This window comes from Manacus candei, unplaced genomic scaffold (genome assembly GCF_025592945.1).
Source record: "Manacus candei isolate 608988 ecotype Guabito, Panama unplaced genomic scaffold, ASM2559294v1 h1tg000014l, whole genome shotgun sequence".
Lineage (NCBI taxonomy): Eukaryota > Metazoa > Chordata > Aves > Passeriformes > Pipridae > Manacus > Manacus candei.
In genome coordinates, this window is record NW_026138062.1 from 35,586,157 (window position 1) to 35,607,733 (window position 21,577).

The following is a 21,577-nucleotide window of genomic DNA, read 5'->3' on the forward strand; positions in this document are numbered from 1 at the left end:
ATCATATTTACTTACTGTCATCTGAAATACCCTTGTACATCCTGCCTGGCCTTCAGCTGCCATGATTAAAGGAAGCATCTCTTGTAGATACAGAGATATCATGTGGTGTCTCACATACCCTAAGGTGTTTCACATGCAGCTGGATGCTAATGTTTTAGCATGTGAACTCAGCCACTATGAATGGTATTCCACAGAGATGAGTGAGCTGTTAAGCTCACCCTACAGCAAACATTTGGTTGGCACAAGAGCTCTTCATGTGGCAGGTCTAGGTGTCCTCTTCATGCTCCAGGATGCATTGGCTGTGGACTGGAGGTTCAATTCAGCCATCTGAACATGAGCATCTAAGACCTGTCAGTGACCCTGTGGGGTATCTGTGGCACTTTGCTGGTTATGGCTTTCCCCAGGCATATGCTCTTCTTAGAGCAGAGAGAGTCTGTTGCTATTTTATTCTACCCCATGGGCCAGAAAATATCTGACTGAAATAGTGTTGAAACACGCTAAATTGTAGGAAAATGACAATTCTTGAAGTGTTGGATTAGATTAGCTTATTCTTAGACTTTTTCCTTTGTCCTGAAATATCATAAATAATAGACTTTGCTCTCTGCTAGATTATATTTTAGTTGAAAACTGTTAGGTTTTCTTACAAATCGTTACTGTGCTTTTCATAATTCACATAAGGAGAAATAAAATCAAATAGTTCACTATATTGTACATAAAAAACCACAAAATGTTCTTTGTGTATTTTAAGCCGGGGTCATCTGTTTCTTATCATATGAACTCTTCAAAATTTATTTCACACTGATCTTGTTTTCTATCTAAAATGTTTAAAAATTATCTCAGTATGCAAAGTACTACAAATGTATCCTTCATGCTAATAGTACAATTTAAATCACAATAATTTATCCTTCATGCTAATAGTATCATTTAAATCACAATTTTAATAAATTAATTTGAAGCAAAGTAGGCATGAATCACCTCTCACTTATATTAATTTTACACTGAAATAACCTCAGTGACCTTATGTATTTGCTTTTGAATTGTACTACAGTGTACAAAAGAAACAGGCAATATGTCTTTCTACAATATCTGCTGAAGTAAATAATTATCAATGCAGTGTAAAGATTCACATTGGATGAGTCAGAATACATTCTCTAGCTCATGTATGAATGATTTTTACTTTGAGCAGAGATAGACCTTTTCCAAATCAGTTAACAATTACGCAGTTTTCTATATCTTTGTTAAACATGCTTTTCTATTAAAGTTTAGCATCCCTTGGGCAAACAATAATTATTTGATATGGTTTCCTGGTTAAACAAAGTTGTAATTTCAATTAGGTTAAAAAGTAAAAAAAACTAAGATAAGACCCTCAGGCGTAAACAAAATTTATTAACATAGTTATTATAACTTAACTTTGGCTTTGAAACACTAATCATATAGTTACTGCCATATTTATAGTCTTACACAGTGAAATAATATGAATCTATTCATTAAAATCAAGACCTCAAGATTTCAGAGGACCAATAATTAGCAAAAGCCAAACTTGATAGTTGCAATCTGGTAAAAATATTAAAAATATATTTGAAAACAAGTTACAGAATAATTTTAATATTTCCTTTGATGGACTCTTCTGCTTAAAGAGAAATCACACCTTGATCCATTTTAATGCAACCTTACACCTAGAAAATGAAGGTTGAATTTATCAGGCCATATGAAAGGAAATAGTTTGTCATGTGATAACTTGAACAGGAGCCAGCAGCGTGCCCAGGTGGCCAAGAAGGCCAATGGCATCCTGGCCTGTATCAGGAACAGCGTGGCCAACAGGTCCAGGGAAGTGATTCTTCCCCTGTACTCAGCGCTGGTGAGGCCACACCTTGAGTACTGTGTCCAGTTCTGGGCCCCTCAGTTCAGGAAGGATATTGAGGTGCTGGAGCAGGTTCAGAGAAGAGCAACAAGGCTGGTGAAGGGACTCAAGCACAAGTCCTGTGAGTAGAGGCTGAGGGAGCTGGGGTTGTTCCGTCTGGAGAAGAGGAGGCTCAGGAGAGATTTCATCACTCTCTACAACTATCTGAAAGGAGGTTGTAGCCAGGCGGGCGTCAGTCTCTTCTCCCAGGCAACCAGCAGTAGGACAAGAGGGCACGGTCTTAAGCTGTGCCAGAGGAGGTTTAGGCTAAACATTAGAAAGAAATTCTTTACAGAGAGAGTGATCAGACATTGGAATGGGCTGCCCAGGGAGGTGGTGGAGTCACTGTCCCTGGAGGTTTTTAAGAAGAGACTGGATGTGGCACTTAGTGACATGGTCTAGTTGACAGGGTGGTGTTGGGTCATGGGTTGGACTCGATGATCTCAGAGGTCTTTTCCAACCTGGTTGATTCTTTAATTCTGTGATATATGCTACACACATAGTAGAAATACAGTGGCTTTCACTTTGTAAGATAAAACCATATAAAAATATCAGAGAGAGCCCAAAGTTTTCACAAATCAAACTCATTACAACTCAGACTGGAACATTCAGAATTTTTTCAGCCTCAAACAGTGTGCAACGGAAACATTAAATAATTCAGAAAAAGATGCATCAGTTCCAATCACTAATGGCTTTAAAATAAAATAAACACAGATATATTTACATATTTATATATATATATTATTTTGCTTTCAAAAGTTCTTACTGATTATTTATTGGAAAAGGTCAGAATATCTTCATATTTCTGTTTCTTAATGAGGTAAAAATGGAGCTTGTATTCACACATAATGATGTATTTAAAAATGCCATTTTTATTGTGCTTTTCTTATGGGTATTATTTGAGCATTTCTGAAATGGTTACAAACCTGTGACTCGAAGCTTATCTGTGCCAATTACAACCTCATTTTCATCCACTGTAAAAAGTGGCTTTCCATCCTTTGAGTTGATCTGAAATTGCTGACCGTGGAATTCTACCATTTTAGGACCTGCAAAGCACAGTAGAATAATGAAATAATGACATCATCTTTCTTCAATTTTCTATATAAATGGCTAATACTTTTAATTGGTGTCTTAATAATTTAGTGACCCATTTAAGTACACTAAAGATCATGAAGCATCCAGATATTCTAAGGATAGTTGCCCTCTAAGTACTGAAATTGGATAAGTCTATTTACGTGATCTAATTTGTTGTTCAAAACTGTGCCTGTAGTCATGCTTTATAGTTGGTTTTCCAGGGAATTTAGGAAATCTCTTTCAAATTGATCAAGACAAGCATTCATGTTCTTGGTGTTGAAACAACTTTGATCAGTATGAGTCTAGCATATTTTTCTTTTTTTTGAAACACAGAAACTAATTATCGAAGTCTTTGCAGCATCATCCTTTTTGACTAGGGAGGTTCAAATGATTTAAAATTACAAACGTCCCATGATAAGAGCAGGACGCTCAGCTCTTCAAAACAAATGTCAGTTTAGCTGCACATATCCAGCAAATATTACTGATTATGTTCTTAAAAGAGTTTCAAGAAACTATGAGAGTATTTGCAATTGATTCTGGTACTCCAAAAGTTAAAATAATTGTGCACAAGAGAATCTGCATGTTTCGAGATCCTAAATTCACTAAAACATCATGTTCTACACCATTGGTTTGGTAAGTGGATAAAAATCAAACCTGTTATATTCCCTTTTCTAACAACCTGATGAACTAAAAATTCACACCACGTAAGTTTGAATATCTATTTCATGGAGTTGTCATCTAAATCCATGTTCAGAATTAAAATTACAGAGAATGTTCAAAGCAGTTAAGACTCCTTTTCAGCAACTTTTAATAAAGGTATTTCACAGACTATCCATGGAACCAAGAGGCATTGAACTGCTTCCTTCCCATTAAGAACCTGTCTTACCATGTCTACTGCCGTAAGCGTTAAATATATTCCAGGCAGTAATTCTCAAAAAAATAGGAATTTTTCTTTTTGTTAGACCTTATGTTAAATTAGATCAGTTGCTTAGAGCATGGTGCTAACAATGCCAAGGTCACGGGTTTGATCCCCATATAGACCACTCACTTAAGAGTTGGACATGATGATCCTTGTGAGTCGCTTCCAACTCAGAATATTCTCTGATTCTCTGGAAATGGCATTAGGTGACAGATGATCGATAGTGCTAAAAAGAACATGCAGGTATTTCACAAAATCTGCATGGTAGCTGGTACAAGAGATGCATACCATAAGGTTCCAAACAAATTCCTTATTGTTTCAGCAGATACAAAGTAATTGCTTTTAATAGCCCACCAAGTACAGAAAGGGTTATAAAAGCCATAATGTCCTAAACCAGGGCAATAATTTTAAGGCGTAAACCCCAATATTGATTCTACTTGAAAATGGTCAGGATAGAGGGCTGAACTCTGCATTATGTTACGCTCTGTTGCACATGTGCACCCAGGCACAGCCTTACAGACCTCATTTTAGCTCTTCTCTAAAGCCACTATGAAGCACATGACTTAATTTCCGAGAAGTATGTTGCAAAAAGTAATATCAGGAAATATCTTCGTTCAGTGATAAGGCATTAAACAGTATTTTTTTTAGAGCAAAAGAAGAAGCTCTGGGCAAGTGAGGCAATTTTGTCAATGCCTTCCTAGAAAATCTTGGTTAAGGTATTTTATTTAAGGTCTCTTCCAACCCAGGCCGTTCTATGATTTTGTGATTGTTCCCGTTTGTGCCCAACAGCATTAACAAAACCGGCTATTTATGTAGTGTAGCCAGATCCTTCTGGATTCAAACAGATCAAAGGCATGAATAAACTGGGCATTACCAACTTTACTGGTGTTGCAGGGGCTGGTTCCTCATCCTTCCCATTCATCTAATTCCATGATTTTTAAAGCCAGACTTAATCAAGGAAAAACTCCACAAGAGAGCACTCACTGAACATTATATACTTTCCAAAGGAGCCTTAACTTGTCTCTCTTTGAAACTACAACTCATGGCTTTGCCCGTGTTGGGTTGCCATCCAGATTTCTTTCCTGTTTGATCCTGGACCTTGCACACTTCAATAAATTTTTAACAAGAATATTCAGGTCCACAGTTTTCTCAAAAAAAATGCCCCTGTAAAGTGGGACAATGACTGTCCTATAGATAACCTTCATTATCAGAGAATAGTATGGATAATAATTGATGTATTTTATATCTTTAGAGGGAATAGTAGGGTAAAAAAAATTCAAGTGTATGTTTTATTCATGCTAGAGATGAGACATCTCAGTATATGTGGAACAAGTTTCAAAAAGGAATAGTAGGCTTTTACACAAATGGGAATAAATTTATGTAATGAAAAGTAGCCATTAATCTCTCTTAGTTGCATTCCACAATACACATAGACTAGCTACATTGCAATAACACTAATTGTATTGTGATCCCAGTGAGGTTAATTTTCAACTCATAAACAGCAGCCAAATTCAATATCTGAAACTTTAATCTCCTAATGCCTAAATATGTTTTGTTTGCCATCCTAGTATATTAACTACATGCAAGTCAACTAATACTATATAATCGTATTTATTGATAAAATCCTACAATTAAAAATGCAACCTGACTGAATGCAGGTTATAGAAAAGTATTCGTTTTCCACTTACTGACAGATCTGTCTTCCAAAAACAACTGACATAATATTAAACGGTCTTCCTTTTCATTTTTCCTCCTCACTCTTGACTCCCCTAGGGGTTTTCTAGGGAAGGAAGGTCTTTTATTTACTGAGTCCATTTCAGTTGACAAGCATTTAAATAAACTGCCTTCTACTACTACTCAACCTTTGAATTCCAGGCCAGTACAAATACAGATGTACAAGACTGAAAAGTATCTTCTATCAAAAACGGGGCTTGCCATAACATACCTATTCACAAATGCTTAATGGCAATGAAATTTGGAGAGCCTGAACTTTGAAGAGCCTGCCTACATGTTACTAGTACGCAGATTCTTCAAATACAGTTAGTTCTGCCAAATATATATTTATATATACTTTAATATATACAAGTAAACTTTTAACATGTCTTCAGATCTTTCAGAAGAAAAGGCTTTCCAACACTGGATTTATTTGTTCGGATCTTTTATTTTCTTACTCTCTCACGTTATCCATCATTTCTGATAACCTATGGCTGTCAGCTATTCTGTATGCTTTGCTCTTCTCCTACAACCTAGAATCATCAAAGTGATGAATATAAACCAAAATCCTGAGCACTTTGGGGTACTCCTATGCAATTTAATTTTTAAGCTAATTTTTATTAAATTAAAGCACCTTACTTAAAATAAGATATCATTAAAAGTGTATTAAAAATATAATACTCCTACAGATTCAATTCTCATTCCACGAGTAATACAATACAATAGTAATAAATGTAAAGTCATTACTTGCAGAAACATAAAATTAGTCATATTTTCATATGGAATGGTATGCAAGTACTTCATTAGTATTGGTATTTCGTTAGAACAAATGCATTATTACAGAAAATACGCAGCATGTTGCATATATATATTTTATGTCCATGTCATACATCACTCCTTGCCTTGAAAAACAACTGTAATACATTAATAGAACACTTGCCTCTCCTGTTTCCTCTTTTTCTCTCAGTTCTCCTTTTATGCAATGGATGAAACAATGATGTCCCCTCAGATAAACGTAACAATGCTTAACTGTCAGTGCTGCTTATACTTTGTTGTTCTCTATGATTGAACACAAGTCTAGAGATCTTAAAAAACTGGTTCTCAATGATGGTTACAGACACTGATCATGTAGACAGTAGCAACCCAACTAATGTTAGGTATGTAGGTGATAGCACTTTCCACTCTCAGAGTGATTTAGCTAATGCAATGTCTTTATCCATCTAGGCATTAGCCATATAGAATACTCTATTTAAATATAGAAACAAGAAACCCATGCAATATTTCATTGTAAAATGGGCTATTGCATGTAGAAACTTCGGCAGGAACAGATCATATTTCTCACACAATGACTTGACAAAAAGGCTATGGTGTCACCTTTTTGCTCAGGCTTAATGAACCCAGAATTTGTTGTATGATATTAACTTCAACAGGAAAAGGTGAAACATACAGTCCTCAGACAGATAAGGTGAAAAGGAAAGTAGTAAAGGAGATGAGGCATGGTAATTTGAAACCCTGTATGAAGAAAGGACAGCTAATGTGAGTCTCTCATTCCTGAGCAAATACTTGAACGACTCTATTTTCAGTATAATGGATATTTTCCCTCCTTTTCTTAAAAAAAAAAAAAAAGAAAGTCATGAGTGCATTTTCATAAGGTCAGCTTCTGCACTGTGATTCATACCTAAGCATACCTACTGGATCTGGGCAGAGGACAATGTGAGAGGATCAGTTAAACAGGTGGGGAATGACTGAGTTGATAACGCAACTGTCTAGTCTATTTACATACTTCTGTGTTCTCTGCCTGGCCTTCAGCTTATTTTTGATGTCCTAGTGTATCCAGGACTTCTGCATCAGGTTAGAAAGTCTGACATGGGGTCTGTAAGCAACATGAGCTCTTTCAGAGAGTTAGCTGAAGACTGGGCAAGATGGAACCACAGAAGAATGTAAGCCAGAGGTCACCTCTGGAAGTCACCTGGTCCCACCTACTGATCACATCAAGGTCAGTTTGCTTGGAAGTTAGATAAAGGTTCTCAGGGTCTTGTCCAGACAAAATTTTAATACATCTGAGGAAGGGAATTTAACAGCCTCCCTGGACAATGTTCCCATAGTTAACCATTCTAACAGTGATATTTCCCCCCACAGTTTATCCAGTTGCATTTTGCCTCCCTGCAACCCATGACCATTATTGTTTTTTGCCCTTTTGTTGTGCACCCCAAGAAGAATCTGGATTCATACTAGTGAAAGGACAAGGTGAAATAGCCTCAAGTAGCACCAAGCGAGGTTCAGGTTTGATATTACAAAAAATTTCTTCACTAAAAGAGTGGTTAAGCACTGGAACAGGTTACCCAGGAAAGTGGGTTCAAAAAAGTGTTCAGAAAATGAGTAGATGTGGCACTGTGTGATATGCTTTAGTTGGCATGGTGGTATTCAGTTGAAGGTTGGACTTGATCTTGAAGGTCTTTTCCAACATTAATAATTCTATGATTCATTTCGACTCTAGCCCTCCTAGTATCAGGCAGAAGTTGGAAACCCCCTTTAAGCTTTCTTTTCTTGCAGGTTAAACTAACACAACTTCTTCAGACTCTTATACTTCACATGCTTCCACTCCCTGACCATCTTAACAGCACCTTGTGTGCATCTCCACAGTTTGCTCACTGGAGAGGGCTTAACTGTATTCCAGACCTGGCCTCCCAGGTGTGGAATGATGTAGCCCAGCGTGCAATTAGTCCTCGCTGCCACAAGGGTACACTGCAGATACGTGTTCAAACAGTCCATCAGGATGGGGGAGTCTTCTGCAGACCTGCTGCAAAAAGATAGGGATCTAGCTCCTTTTTTTGGCCACTAACTGCCATCGGGATTTGATAGTTACACTTGAATGATTAGGATTTTAGATGTACTTAATTATCCAAATTCTATCACAGATTACAGGCACAGTAAAAGTCAGCTATTTTAACCTAGCCTTTACAGATCCTTCTAGCATTAATCAATGCCAATAATTCAATATTCTTACTACTTTAAGGGAAGGAAGTTGCAGAAACTGTCCTCACCTTTAGCAATAGCTATTATCTTCAAATTATCATCCAATTACTTATGTTAATGATTACTGTACCATAGGAACAAAGATACGCATGGGATTGCAAATTTACTGAGACTGTGGAAGTTGAGAAGGTCATAAAATATTTAATAATCTCCCTTTTTTCCCTTATTTTGAATTATTTTATCCCACTGGAATAAAGAGAGAATGAAGCTATTCAGACAAGTAATTGCTCTCTAATGAGAGACAGGTATCCACAAACTGGTTATTTTCCAAATAAAAAGGGATTTCCTAAACATTAGCCTTTTTTTTCAGAGCAAAACTCTGTAGACTCATGTTCTTTTCTTACAGACTTCATCAGAAGAGAAGTGACAGCATAGGATTCAAATCCCCTGGGCCAGGTTAAATTTTTCCTTAACTGTGGTGATGTCATAATTAAGCAAGTTGGCAATACACATTATCATAGAATCATTGAATGGTTTGGGTTGGAAGGGACATTAAAGAATGTCTAGTTCCAAACCCCCTGCCATGGGCAGGGACACCTTTCATTGGAACAGGTTGCTTAAAGCCCCCTTCACCCTGGCCTTGAGCACTTCCAGGGATGAGCATCCACAGCTTCGCTGGGCAACCTGTTTCAATGCCTCACCACCCTCACAGTAACTATCTTTTTAACTCTTAGAGGACGTTTTTAGTCTGGCTTAAATCAGCCCTTCTGACGGTGAACATTATCATACATTTCTTCATAAAGACTATCATATTTGGGGACAGGGTGTGCACATGGTAAGTACTCTACTATTCATGGTGCTTAGACATCAATGGTACTTTTTTTCAGAAGAAAATATTTCTCATTTGAGTCTAAATACTAAACTGTAGATGAAATGTCCAAATTATTTTTTTCACAAATAAGTTTTCATGGTGATATGTTTAGCTAGCTTTAATTGAATATTACTTTTTTTTTTTTCTGCTGTTTCTTTTAATTCTTTGCAACGTGATATACAAAATGGTCTCACAAAAGACTAAAAGCATATGCATTTAATAAAGAACAGGAAAATGTCTGCTATGGATTCAAACAGTAAACTAGAAAAGAGGATAGGTTAAAAAGTCTGTAGGATATTTTTCTCAGCCACCCCTCATTCTCTAAATTTTGCTTGACAACTAGATTTTACTTTTAAATAAAACTAGCATGTATGTCTTGATATGATCAGATTCATTGGCAGTTAAAATTTTTTTATTTAGGAAGTCAGCATCCCTAATTTAATCCCCTTAGAACAAATCTTGTAAATTCTTGATCATAGGAAGACTTAATCACCTCAAAAATACTTCCATGAAGTTTCAAATTTATCTTTCTATTAATTGTTCTTATGTTGTATCTTTCCTTCTTATAACCCTGTTGGACAGCAATTAAAGTTGTGCAAATAATCATCTTCCTGCAGACAAAGATCTTCAAGAAATATGTTCTGGCTTTTATCTTAAAGATAAGAAAGAACTTATTTGGACAAAAACTGAATTTTTTGTGAAAGACTTCCTGGAAAAATAAAGAAGGAAAAATGATTTTTCAATGTCAGTAAGTCAAATTTATGAAGCAGACCTCAGGGTTTTCCCTATAAAAACAAGTTACTCTTCTTACATCAAACTCTTCTTACAATCATCATGCTTCCTTAACACTGTTTTCTTCCTCTTATGCCTCTGGTGAAAAAATATCATCACTTGAAAATGAAATATTAAAATGCTGATAAGAAAACCGGAAATTATTTGACACTGGAAAGTAGTAGTTTCTAAATGACAATTACTTCTAATAAAGCAATATATTAGGTACTGACACTGATCTGTTTCCTTAGAATGTTGTTCCTGTTTGAAAAAAGCAGGGTGGGATAGCACAAATGCTCTCTTTGCAATAGCTGTTCAAATTAATGTTACAGACATGAAAATAGTCTCAAGGCAGAACATTGATTGTAATTCTGTTTTCACACTGCATAAACCATTTTGACTTTCACCATATTCCCATGCTTTCTGAGTGGAGCTGATTTCATGCTTAACAGTGCAGAACAGCTTCATAATCCAGTTATCTAAATAAATTCCTCAAGCTTTAAATACTTTAAATGGAACCCCTAACCCAAAGCTACTGATGTTACTATTCCTTGGTGTAAGTGATTGAACAAGGAGGAGGACCAGTAATCTATTCTGTTGGAATCTGTTCTCACAGATCTTGCACAACTTTGGAAACCTCTTTCCTTTGGTGGTTTTTGTTCATTTGGTTGGTTGGTTTTTTTTAATTTTTTCCTGAAAAAGATATATTACAAGCAGAATTTAGGGTATTCTGTAGGTTGAAGCCTCCTTACATGATCCTTGAAAAATAAATCTCTTAAAAAAACTGGTCCTACTTTTCAGTACTGACAAATGGAAATGTGCTGCTCTTCATTAACATCCTTATTATCCAGCACTGGAATACCTCTGCAAAAGCTGACTGTATTATATTCATCTGCTGGTAGGGTGTATATAGAAGCCTATGCTTACTTGGGTGAAACATCATTTACTGTTTGATACCAATGTTGCTCTTAAGTATTTGACAATTGACTATCTAGTTCATGTGTTTCTTTTATATATAATATATTTATTATCACTCATTACTGAAAAAGTTTGACAACTTTTTACACTAAGTTGCTTTATTATGGCTCAGGGTATAAATCAAAGGTGCTACATTGCTTCTTCATTCTAGGACTTAAAAAGGCTTTGAAGTGGTAAGAACAGGAATCTTGGAGACGACAATTAGCAGCTTTCTTGGATTACTAAAGAAAGTTCTAGATATTACAGATAATATGACTTATTATTTTGAAGGTTGATAAGCAAGCTGTGACAAAGAAACCTGAATCTTATTCAAAATTTTAAAGACAGGAGCTATTCTAATGAAAATAATTATTATCTGTTCTGCAGATATCCTTGTCTTGCTTATAAGCAACTCTCTCCACAGCTTTTTTAATTCCCTATGACTATCAATCCTGTATTTTCCTACAACTATGCCTTGCTTAGATTCCTTCCTTGCTGTCTGTTGGCCACCATCCTTTGAAGTCCCATTTCTCCTAGAAATATTGCTATAGCAATAATTTTCCCCTAATCCCTTAATTAAAGGTTCTATTTCCTTTTTTTTTATTTTTTTTTGTTATTTACTTGAATTTAATATGAGCTTCTTTGGTCATATATGAGTTTTAAATGATTTTAAAGAGTAATCCAAACAAAATGGGTATTTTTGTCATCCAGAAGGATACTTAAGTAAAAAAAGAGTAAAACACAGAATTGGTTTGGGTTTTTTTAAATTTATGATCTCTATTATTTTGAAAGTGTTCTTTTCGTGGTAAGCAGTAAAAAGTATTTGCATTCAGTGAGGCTTCTGAAAGCAGCTTATTCTAGAACACAGTCCAAACCCCAACATCCACAGCAATGTTTTTTTAAGAGCTCTAATGTCCAGATAACTCCTGCAAGAGGTATGTCATGCAGATGAACTGAGAGGCATGTAGAAACTTTAAAACAGGAGTGCTCATGTCGGAAGTTGCTCACATTTTGATGTCCTTTTAGTATACCTGTCATTCATGAGGGAATGCATAATATTGTGCCTTGTTGTCCTCATATGAGTAATTTAACAGAAACTCGTCAAGTAAAGATTTGTTTCAGAACTCTCTTGTGAATTACTTCTATGTAAGACTGGGCATTTAAATCATTCTTAGTAATTTATTATTTTAACAGATCATTTGAATCACAATTTCCATGAGTTAAAAGGTATTTTTGTTATAATCTTATGAGTGATGGTTTATTACATTGCCATCCTCAGAACAATCCCAAACTTATCTATACAGCTCCTTCACAATTGCAACTACTTGCATTTATAAGATGACTAGAGTTTTAAGACACAATTCCAGGATGCCGGCAATTGTACATTAACTCAAGAGTTAATTGGACATTAACTCTTTAGCTAAGGCTTGTGCATATGAAGTAAATAAGCCACACATCTATTTTTCACACTCCTTATACGGGAACAGCATTTTACACACCTGCATTTTATGAGTGACTAAGGACAACGGCTAAAAGTATAAAGCTATGTATTTACTTTAACAGACTGTCACCCCAGTTGACATTGTATGACCATATATTTAGGTATTAACAAAATTCTTTAAAGTATTAAGTTTTTACTGCTCTTCCAACACTTATACATCAGTCAAAAATTACTGTGATTTAATATTTGTAATATTTTATGTTAGTATTTACAATGGTACCAACTACAGCAGACAGCATGTAAGACCAGTTCTTAATGATTAATGAATTTAATAAATAGAATTGCCAATCAAGAGAGATTAGTTAAACATCAAATATTTCAAATAATATGCAAATGCGCTTTAGTACTTCTTCTGATGTAGTTGTGATTTCACAGGCTCAAATCACTATTTCACTTTCTTATCTAAGTATTTTTTGTAGAGCAAGCCCCAGTGTTGTCAGAACTTTCCTGCTTCCATGTTGAATTTGATTTGCCTTTGCACACTGAAGACTTTTAAAAGATTTGAGATGCAGGTCCTCCAGTCTACACTCCCCTCCTTTGTACTGGTTTCCTCATATATTGTCTAAGCCAGCTACAGCTTCTCTGCACAGCCAGGCAACTTTTCATCAGGACAACACTAAGTATTTGGCTTTTCCTGAGGAAAAGGTTAAAGAGCAACAAAACATCATAAGGTACAAAATACACTGAACTGCATATTACGAGGATACAGCCAGAAAAAACAGGTGAAGAAAAGCAGAGAAACAGAATTTAACTACCAATAAAAAGGGAAAATACTAAATATGGGTGGTATTAATGAGTCACTACTGACGAGACATTTCCCATCCAGCAGAACTCTCCTCCCCAAATACCGCAGTCCATATTCTACACCATGGATTTGTATTGACCATTCTCTGTCTATCATGTCTTCATTTTACATGTTTTCTTCAATCTAGATGTCTCTAGCCCAATAGAACAGATCTTTTTAACTTTCTATTTATTTAAGGCAGCACATTCCATCTCACTTTCTGTACTTCTCTTTGTTAACACTCTCAGAAGAAGACTAAATAGTTACTGAGAAGGGGTAAAAAAACCCCAAAACAATGACTGAGATTTGTTGTTATTTTTGCCAGGTTTCATTTTCCTAAGGTAACATCTATACTCATGGGCTAGCACAACAACTAAAATACCTTTTCTTTCAGGAAAATGCACTCTTCACACTCTTTCCAGCACTGAAGTTCTCTTTTTAACAGGAAAGATATACTGTGGGTGAATATCTCAGACTGCTCATTTATGGACCTCAGTAACATTACAGGTGCTGAAGTCTGAACAAGCAATTGATTTATACCACTATTAAGTGCCGACATTCTTTTCCCCAACAAAGTTTAACTGTTTGTGCAGAAGCATTGCCTCATAATCAATACACCTTCCACCTGCCAAAGGTATCTCATGTTTCCAGCTTGAAATATAGAGGTGCCTTATTTGCATTGGGACAAAGTTCCTGCAGTGTATCATGAGTACATTAAAATACAACAACTGAATTGAGTTCAGCAGAAATCAGAGCCACCTTTTTCACTTTCATGCAAAAGCACCTATTAAAGATGGAGCCACTCATATGACAACTGCCTAAACTAAATACAGGACGAAACTTTTATGGATGTCTTTATAGCAGACTTTCCTTCTCAACAGCTCTAGGTGATGCAGGTTGGACACTGTCAAACAATTCATCCTTTGACCTACTGTCTGACATGTAACTTTCTCAGACTTCAGCAGGGATCTGGCTGGACAAATTAGTGTGGGGGTCAGTGATCTGCTTTGTAGTCTGCCCTTCCCAAAGGACATCCTCATAACTTCTGGTCATTAGGCACAAAGGACACAACTACAGTGCTGATACACATGGTGGTCTCATGATGGGCAACCACAAACAGTATGCAGCAGACAGAACTCAATAGCAGATGTATCATGTCACAGAAATTTTGACCATGGGCGTGTTTGGTTTTGATCATATGGTCACTGAATTGTTAATTACTGCAAACTGATTTAATAACTTTACTAATAATATGAAAATGTACATTTCATACTCTTGATTATGAACAAAATGAGATATAGCTGCTACTATCAGGTTTTGATAAATATTTAGGGGCATTTTCTTAAGAGAAATCATGCAGACCTTTATGATAGACTGAATTACAAAGAAAGGAATTTGAAAACATTTAAAGGCCAAATTGTGATTTATTGTATAATTATATATTTTAAGGGGAATAGCAGGCTCCTTTATACATTTCAAATTATTTTTTTCTTTTGTTTGAAAACAGTTTGTTTGAAAATAGTGAAGCTTGCAAACTGTTCAATGAATTGAAATGATAATTCTTCAAGTAGGAATTTTCAAGAAGTTACATCATTTCAAGAGCATGGAAATGTTGCTCATCAATGCTCATCTGGGTCCCAGTCTAGAAAACTATTTAAACATATCAGGTTAGCCTACAGTTAAATAAGCGGGAATTTATGCTTTACTGCCTGAGAACCTGGTAAGAAATGAGTTAATAAATTGTTACATTTTTCTCCAAAGTCAAATAAAGGTTGAAAAATATTAACAAAGCTAAGAAAAGTTCCATTTTATCTGACACACATTGTTGCCATTCTTGCCTTAAAAATATGATTTAAGGAGTAAGGTCTGCTTATTCTTTCTGCCAAGGTCTCTCACATCTGTCTAGATCTACTGATTTCACTCAGTAAACCAATATATTTTACTGCTATCATACATAGTAAACGAGGTACATTTCTGAGTTTTGAATTTGAATTTTTTTAAGGACATCTGCTTAAATGTTTTAGTCTCTGGAATACTAGGAAATGCAGAGAAACTCTAGCCATGTTCTCCTGTTGCATTTTCTTACAAAATGATTTGCAACTATCAATAGCTATTGACACAAGAAAAAAAAGTAACTTTTGCAGAGACCTTTGCATAACTCTGCAATAAAAAAGAGCTTCAAATATACAAAAAACTAATGAGAAATTGAAACTATACTGCTGCCACTTACCAATCTACAGCTGGACTATTCAGATATGGCCATAACAGTAATAAATAATCATCTGTTTAATGCTTTATATTCCCAAAGCTCTTTACAAATATTCATTACAATGTTTCCAGAACAGTGAACAAGGAATAGTCACTTAGACTTACCCACATTTAATCTGCCTGTGACTTCCCCATTCGAATTGCGAGCATTCACAGTCACATTGTGAGTAGACTGGAGAAGCAGTGATGAGTCCTGAAATACAGAGAAAGCAAACATGTTAGGCAGAACATAATTAACAATAATTACAATTGTTAACAATTTTCAAAATTTAGTCTAGTGTTGATATCAACTCGGTCACCACAAGATCTTTGTACCTACAAAACTATCCACAAATGTCATCAAATAATGCAGGCAGATATTTCTGATTACTTAACTATATTAGATTTAAAATAAGAAAAAAATTATAGGGAATAATTCAGGTGAACAAAATCTGTGTTACTGGACCAACAAACATGGCTGCTAACATTTTAGCTTTTGGAAAAAATGCTTAAGTACTGGATCTTCTAGATCTACAAGATAGCCATTTAATTAAGTGTGAGCATTCCACTTCGTGAATTCATACTGTTGTATTAACTTGACGAGAAACATGCATGTGCATTCTGTTTCCTCAATGGTCCATGCAGTCTCTAGGCTGTTGCTTAATTTTGGCACCTGGCACTGACTCTCCTGGCAAGGAAGTTCCAATAGTGAGTGACGGAAGAAGTGGCAGGTTGACTAGATCAATGCTGACTTTAACAGATGACAGTACAAATAAGACTGTTCGTCTAACTTAAATTGTCCCCCAGTCTGCCACTCTGAAGGATAACAGAAGCATATCAGTGGAATGAACAGCATCACCTTGTCCACATCTCTGAATCACAACTTGATCTGGGGCATTTGCTGAACAACCAGAGCCTCATGCCTACCCATCATTCTGTGCTACTGAAGGAAGCCAGGGTATGCCAAGCAGGTGTAATTGGTATCTTCATTCATGCCAAGCACTACAATCCACAGTAGCTATTGTAGGCAATTCAAAATTTCATGTCATTCTTAGACTGCAGCCAGAATGGAATTACTTCACCAATGCCAAAACATCCCGCTGTGTTAACTCATGGCTTGTTGTTGTGCTTGTTGAACTCCTCCCAGGTGATGTACCATTTCCATTACTTATTCCCAGACCTTGCACTCTAACTATCTGTACTTCAGGCCTGTTGGAACCTCCCTAAGGTACTCCTTGTCTTGAACAGCAGACGAACAACTGTTTTGAAAGACCTAGCTGCTCACTGTGCCCCACCAAATTAGATATACAGACAGTAATGAAAGTGGTTCATAGCAAGAGACCTTGCTATGGGGTATTCGAAGGGGGCATTTAGAAACATCCCAAAATTTTGTGAGGAAGGCACAGAGTGGGTTCTTCTTATGTTTTTATTTAATTTATCACCTGAATTATCTTTAAATGCAGCTGATTTTCAGGGGGATCATAGTGGCCACTGTCTTTAATTGACCTTAACTATTAGAAAATCATCTGGGGCAAGAAGGTCTGATCATGCTCATGTGGATCAACAAATTGCAGATACACTGGTAGACTTTAAAAGATGGGAGGAAGTTTTTTGCAGTACAGGTGCTTTCATACTAAAGCACGTTTTTGTCTGAAGGACAAGAACTTAGTAACTGATAAGAGTGCCTAAGCAGGTCTCAGCTGCCAAATTATCAGGGAATACATGATATGAAGAGGGTATTAGCAAGCTGCCTGCTTGTGACCTCAGAGGAGATACTCATTCCTAGATAAATGAGTTTGTAATTACTGTAATATTGTTAAAGATCAGTCTCTTTCACAGCTATGGCTTCTGGTACTTTTCCTGGAGAAGAGAGCCTATGTGGCACCTTGAAGGGCTAACCCCTGAAAATAACTCCCAAGTCATGTTCTCATTGTAATTTAATATTTAAGAGTATGAGATAACCTCAGAATTTTGAACACATTTTACATGATGAATTTTAGTACAAACACTTATCTAGTAACAGTGGTAGAGGCCATACAGAGTTTGCAGGCAAACTTACACTTTTTTAAAAAACCAAAACCCCAGTATCTTACAAGCAGGAAGACAGACTCTCTCAAAAGAAGTCACTAAGTGAGCAAAATGAAAGAATCTCATTTTGTAAATTATATCAGGAAAAAGTGAAAGCTAACAAAACTAATGAAAATAACGAAAATGTCTTACGAAAAAGTTAAGCCATGTGTTAGAATGAACATTAATGGTAACAAGTTAGTATGAAGTGGAAAAAGAAGGTCAACAAAGACTGGAGATTGGGTAAACATAGTACCTTTAAGTAGATGTCTAAATGACCCACAAATCTGGGCATCTTTACTACATTTATTTGATCAACACTAGTTGATTTAAAAAATAAGTTAGTAATTTGTAATATCAAATGTAAGTGCGAATAAACTGTATTCTAGACCTGTAGCTGCCACATATGTGGTTTTGACTAATTAAAATCTAGTAACATATTTAAAAAACCCTCATCTTTTATCTTTCCTTGAAAATGTATTATCAAAGATGCAATGGTGTTGTCTACAACTCTGTCTTGGACTCATAATGAAGGCATAAAGTTATAATAGGCTCCAGAGATGATGCACAGCAAGTAGATTTTCTGCTACATATTTTCTTAGCACTTTGAAGACCTCATTAGGTGAGAAAAGCTGTTAGGAGACTGCAAGGAGAAAACTATTAAGGAAAGGGAGAAAGGTCCTATGATAGCTGTGACGGGCCCAATTCTCTAAGACAAACTTAGAAAAAGAAAGCATAACAAATAAGTAACTTTACGAGAATAAATATATAGATTGCACCCAGGAGATCAAGCTACAGGCAATTAAGCCTCTAGAGAGTTTAAATATTTAAAAAAGCAAGGAAACAAACAAACAGAAAACCTCTGATGAACTATCAGTGGGCCAAGACAAGCAGTAGCCTGAAGGCTCTAACTAATGCATACTACTAATGATCATGATGGGTCATTAGCCAGCTAAGCTTATATTAGATGCTGCCACACCTCTTTCTTCCGACGTTGTACTAAATGTATTAAGAGCTGAAAGGAATATTAAGAGAGCACAAATGGTAGCTTAATGTTGCATAACAATGTTTGGGAGTAGAGAGAGTTCTTAAGTATTAGCTATGCTGGTCTTACAAAGTTACATGTCTTACTGATAAACAACCTCAAGGGAAATTCATTTAAGCACATAAATAGTTTTCCCACTGCCTGTCAAGCAGAATAGCATAAGAAATAAAATGGAAATACAGATTCAGTAATGGAATTTCACTGTCTTAATTAAGAGCTGTTCCTGATACTGGAAATACTTGTTGCAGAAAAAGAGAAAAAGAAAGGCTTAATACAAGTAAAATATATTGGCATTACTTAAATTCTAGTAATCAAGTATTTTAACAACCTCATTCTGAAATATTTATTTACATTTTCTCTTGCTGTAGCAATACAAACGGTTTTTCTGTAGGTTCAGAAAAATGGCTATTTCTTCTCATTTGAAGATATGAAAGAATCATATTTGGCTTTTACTGTCACTGAATAGTACTTTATTGAATGAAATGTCCATTGGTTGCTGATAATGTTCATAAAACAAGGCTTTATTTTGTGAGAGTTTAGATTATGGTCAGTAGATCTGAAAAATATTCATTTTACTGGCCAGAGGCAGATAACCCTCTAAAAAAAAAATCACTGGAATAAGTTTCAGAGTCCCCCTGGATAATTAAAAAACAATTCAGATTCTCTCTTTGTTTTTCTAAACCTACTACTGCCACACAAATCTTTCATAACATTCCCATTCTTGGTAACATTTTAAAGTCAATCTGTTTGTATTTTCTTTGATTATGTTATTCCTTTTTTTACCTCAACAATAATAACAAACCAAACTTTTCTGTCTGTGTAAACAAGACTAAATCTTAAATCTTTCCATTTAGACTTGTAGACCTTATGTACACAAATATACAAACATATCATACGTTTGATAGCATTGTGCTAGAAGTGACAAAACCTGAATTTATTAGAGAAATCATAACTTTTCCAATGGGGTCCACTAATTTTAGAGATACTGAAGCTATTCTGTAGTGGAAGAATAAACAAAACAAACAGTTTAATAGAGAAGCCTATGTTTTAAAATAATCTCAGTAAAAATGATGAAAATCTTTCCACACACTCTTAAATTTTTAGCATTACTTATATATGACAATCTTCATAAATCCTTTTTGAGCTACTGCTTATCACGTGTCTAAGAGATAAATGCCATAGCATCATTGCAACATAGCACCATTGCAATATCTGCCATAGCAACATTGACCTTGTAAAATATGCAGAATTATGTGGGTATATAGCATTACTGAAAGATTATCCGCTTACCACTCTAGAATGGATTTCTTTGGCATAAAGAGGGAATAAGAATTCAGATTCCCCTTCCAGACGAAGACCTTCTTTTGTAACACGCAGGTGTCCCATTCCAGTCTAAGGAGAAGATGGAAGAATTATGCACATTTTTTTACTGTTACTGTATTTATTCTGTGTTTTTTTCACAAATTAAACACTTCTAGAGCTGCCTGCCTCCAGTCTCTTGATAAGGATACAAATAGTAATTCGTTCAAAATTTTAAGAATTCCTTATTTCTTCCATGAGTAATTTTTTTTTGAGAAACTGCATGTTTCAAGAAGTTATTAAACTTGGTGATTATTTTTCCTTTTTTTTTTGGCAGAGGGAGGGGGCAGTGGGCAGGAATAGAGTATTACAGTCATTACCTTAAAAAGAAGTACATCTGTATCTGCTGTGCTGAAATAGCTTTTGTACTCGCCTTCTAAAAATGTCATGAACAATAAACTTCTACATATAAGTACTTACGTAAAACAAATCTTATATTAACATCTCAAGGTTTATTTATCAATAATATATTTTACAAAGAATGTAATACTTCTAAGTCTACTGAAGAGGCAAAGAGAGATTTTTATTTGCTTCCCTTTTCAGTAACTACCTCCTTCTTTTTAATTAATTTTTAATCTATTGGTTTAGGTTTTTTCTCCTCTAATTGTAGGTCAAGGCTCTCTCTCTCACATTATCATGTACCTTTTTCTCTATCATTTCCTTCTTAGATTTTGTACCTTTGTCTTTCTCTCTTAGTCACTCCCTCCTGAGTTCTGCCCAATTGTGCTTTCCAGTTGATACCTTATTTCATTCTTTTTACTTTCTTTCATCATTATCATATTACTGATAATGTGAAAAACGAGTGAGGAATTACTTCAGTAAGTACATCTGAGGACTTCCAGGCTTCAGCTGCAAGGTATTTTACAGGTATTTAGCTAATTTGTAAAGGATTCACCCCTTTCCCTGCCATAAAAAGTGACAGAAAACATGACAAAAAAAGTGTAGCTTTTCAGCTTGGCCACATGTGAAAATATTTCAAGCCAACTGCCCCAAACTACAAAGAGTAAGTGGGAGGGCTAAATAAAAAACAATAAATCCAAAAAGTATTCCCACCCAAAATAGTTTTCATGTTGCTCTCCACATAAGCAGAAAAGATACATAGTAGGCTACTGATGATACATTAATAACCTGTTCATCTAATGAATTATGCTTACCACCGATAAAAGTTATAACTTGAAGAGACTGTAATTCTTTTTAAATATATGATCTGTCTAATCAGATTATGTATTATATCTATACACAATGCTAAATAACATGTCAAACCAGCTTTCAAAGAAAAACCAGAGCTATTTTTTTTTGAGCAGGCTTGAAAAGAGACAAAGAAACAAGCTTTGCTTAAATTCCATGAGGTAAGAAATATTCACTCACTCCACTGAAAAGTACAACTGCAATT

At 35.5% G+C, this 21,577-nt stretch overlaps 1 protein-coding gene across 4 annotated transcripts in view; it reads right to left on the reverse strand.

Annotated features, from left to right (window-relative positions):
• The window catches only part of SGCG (sarcoglycan gamma), a 104,089-nt gene that overhangs the window by 23,856 nt on the left and 58,656 nt on the right, over window positions 1–21,577 (reverse strand). For all 4 annotated transcript variants that reach the window (XM_051780905.1, XM_051780903.1, XM_051780904.1 and 1 more), the window contains 3 exons: window positions 20,116–20,217; window positions 15,840–15,927; window positions 2,827–2,946 (listed from right to left, as the gene is read on the reverse strand). In XM_051780905.1, the coding sequence (XP_051636865.1) occupies window positions 2,827–2,946; window positions 15,840–15,927; window positions 20,116–20,217 (310 nt within the window). The remainder of the gene's footprint in view (window positions 1–2,826; window positions 2,947–15,839; window positions 15,928–20,115; window positions 20,218–21,577) is intronic.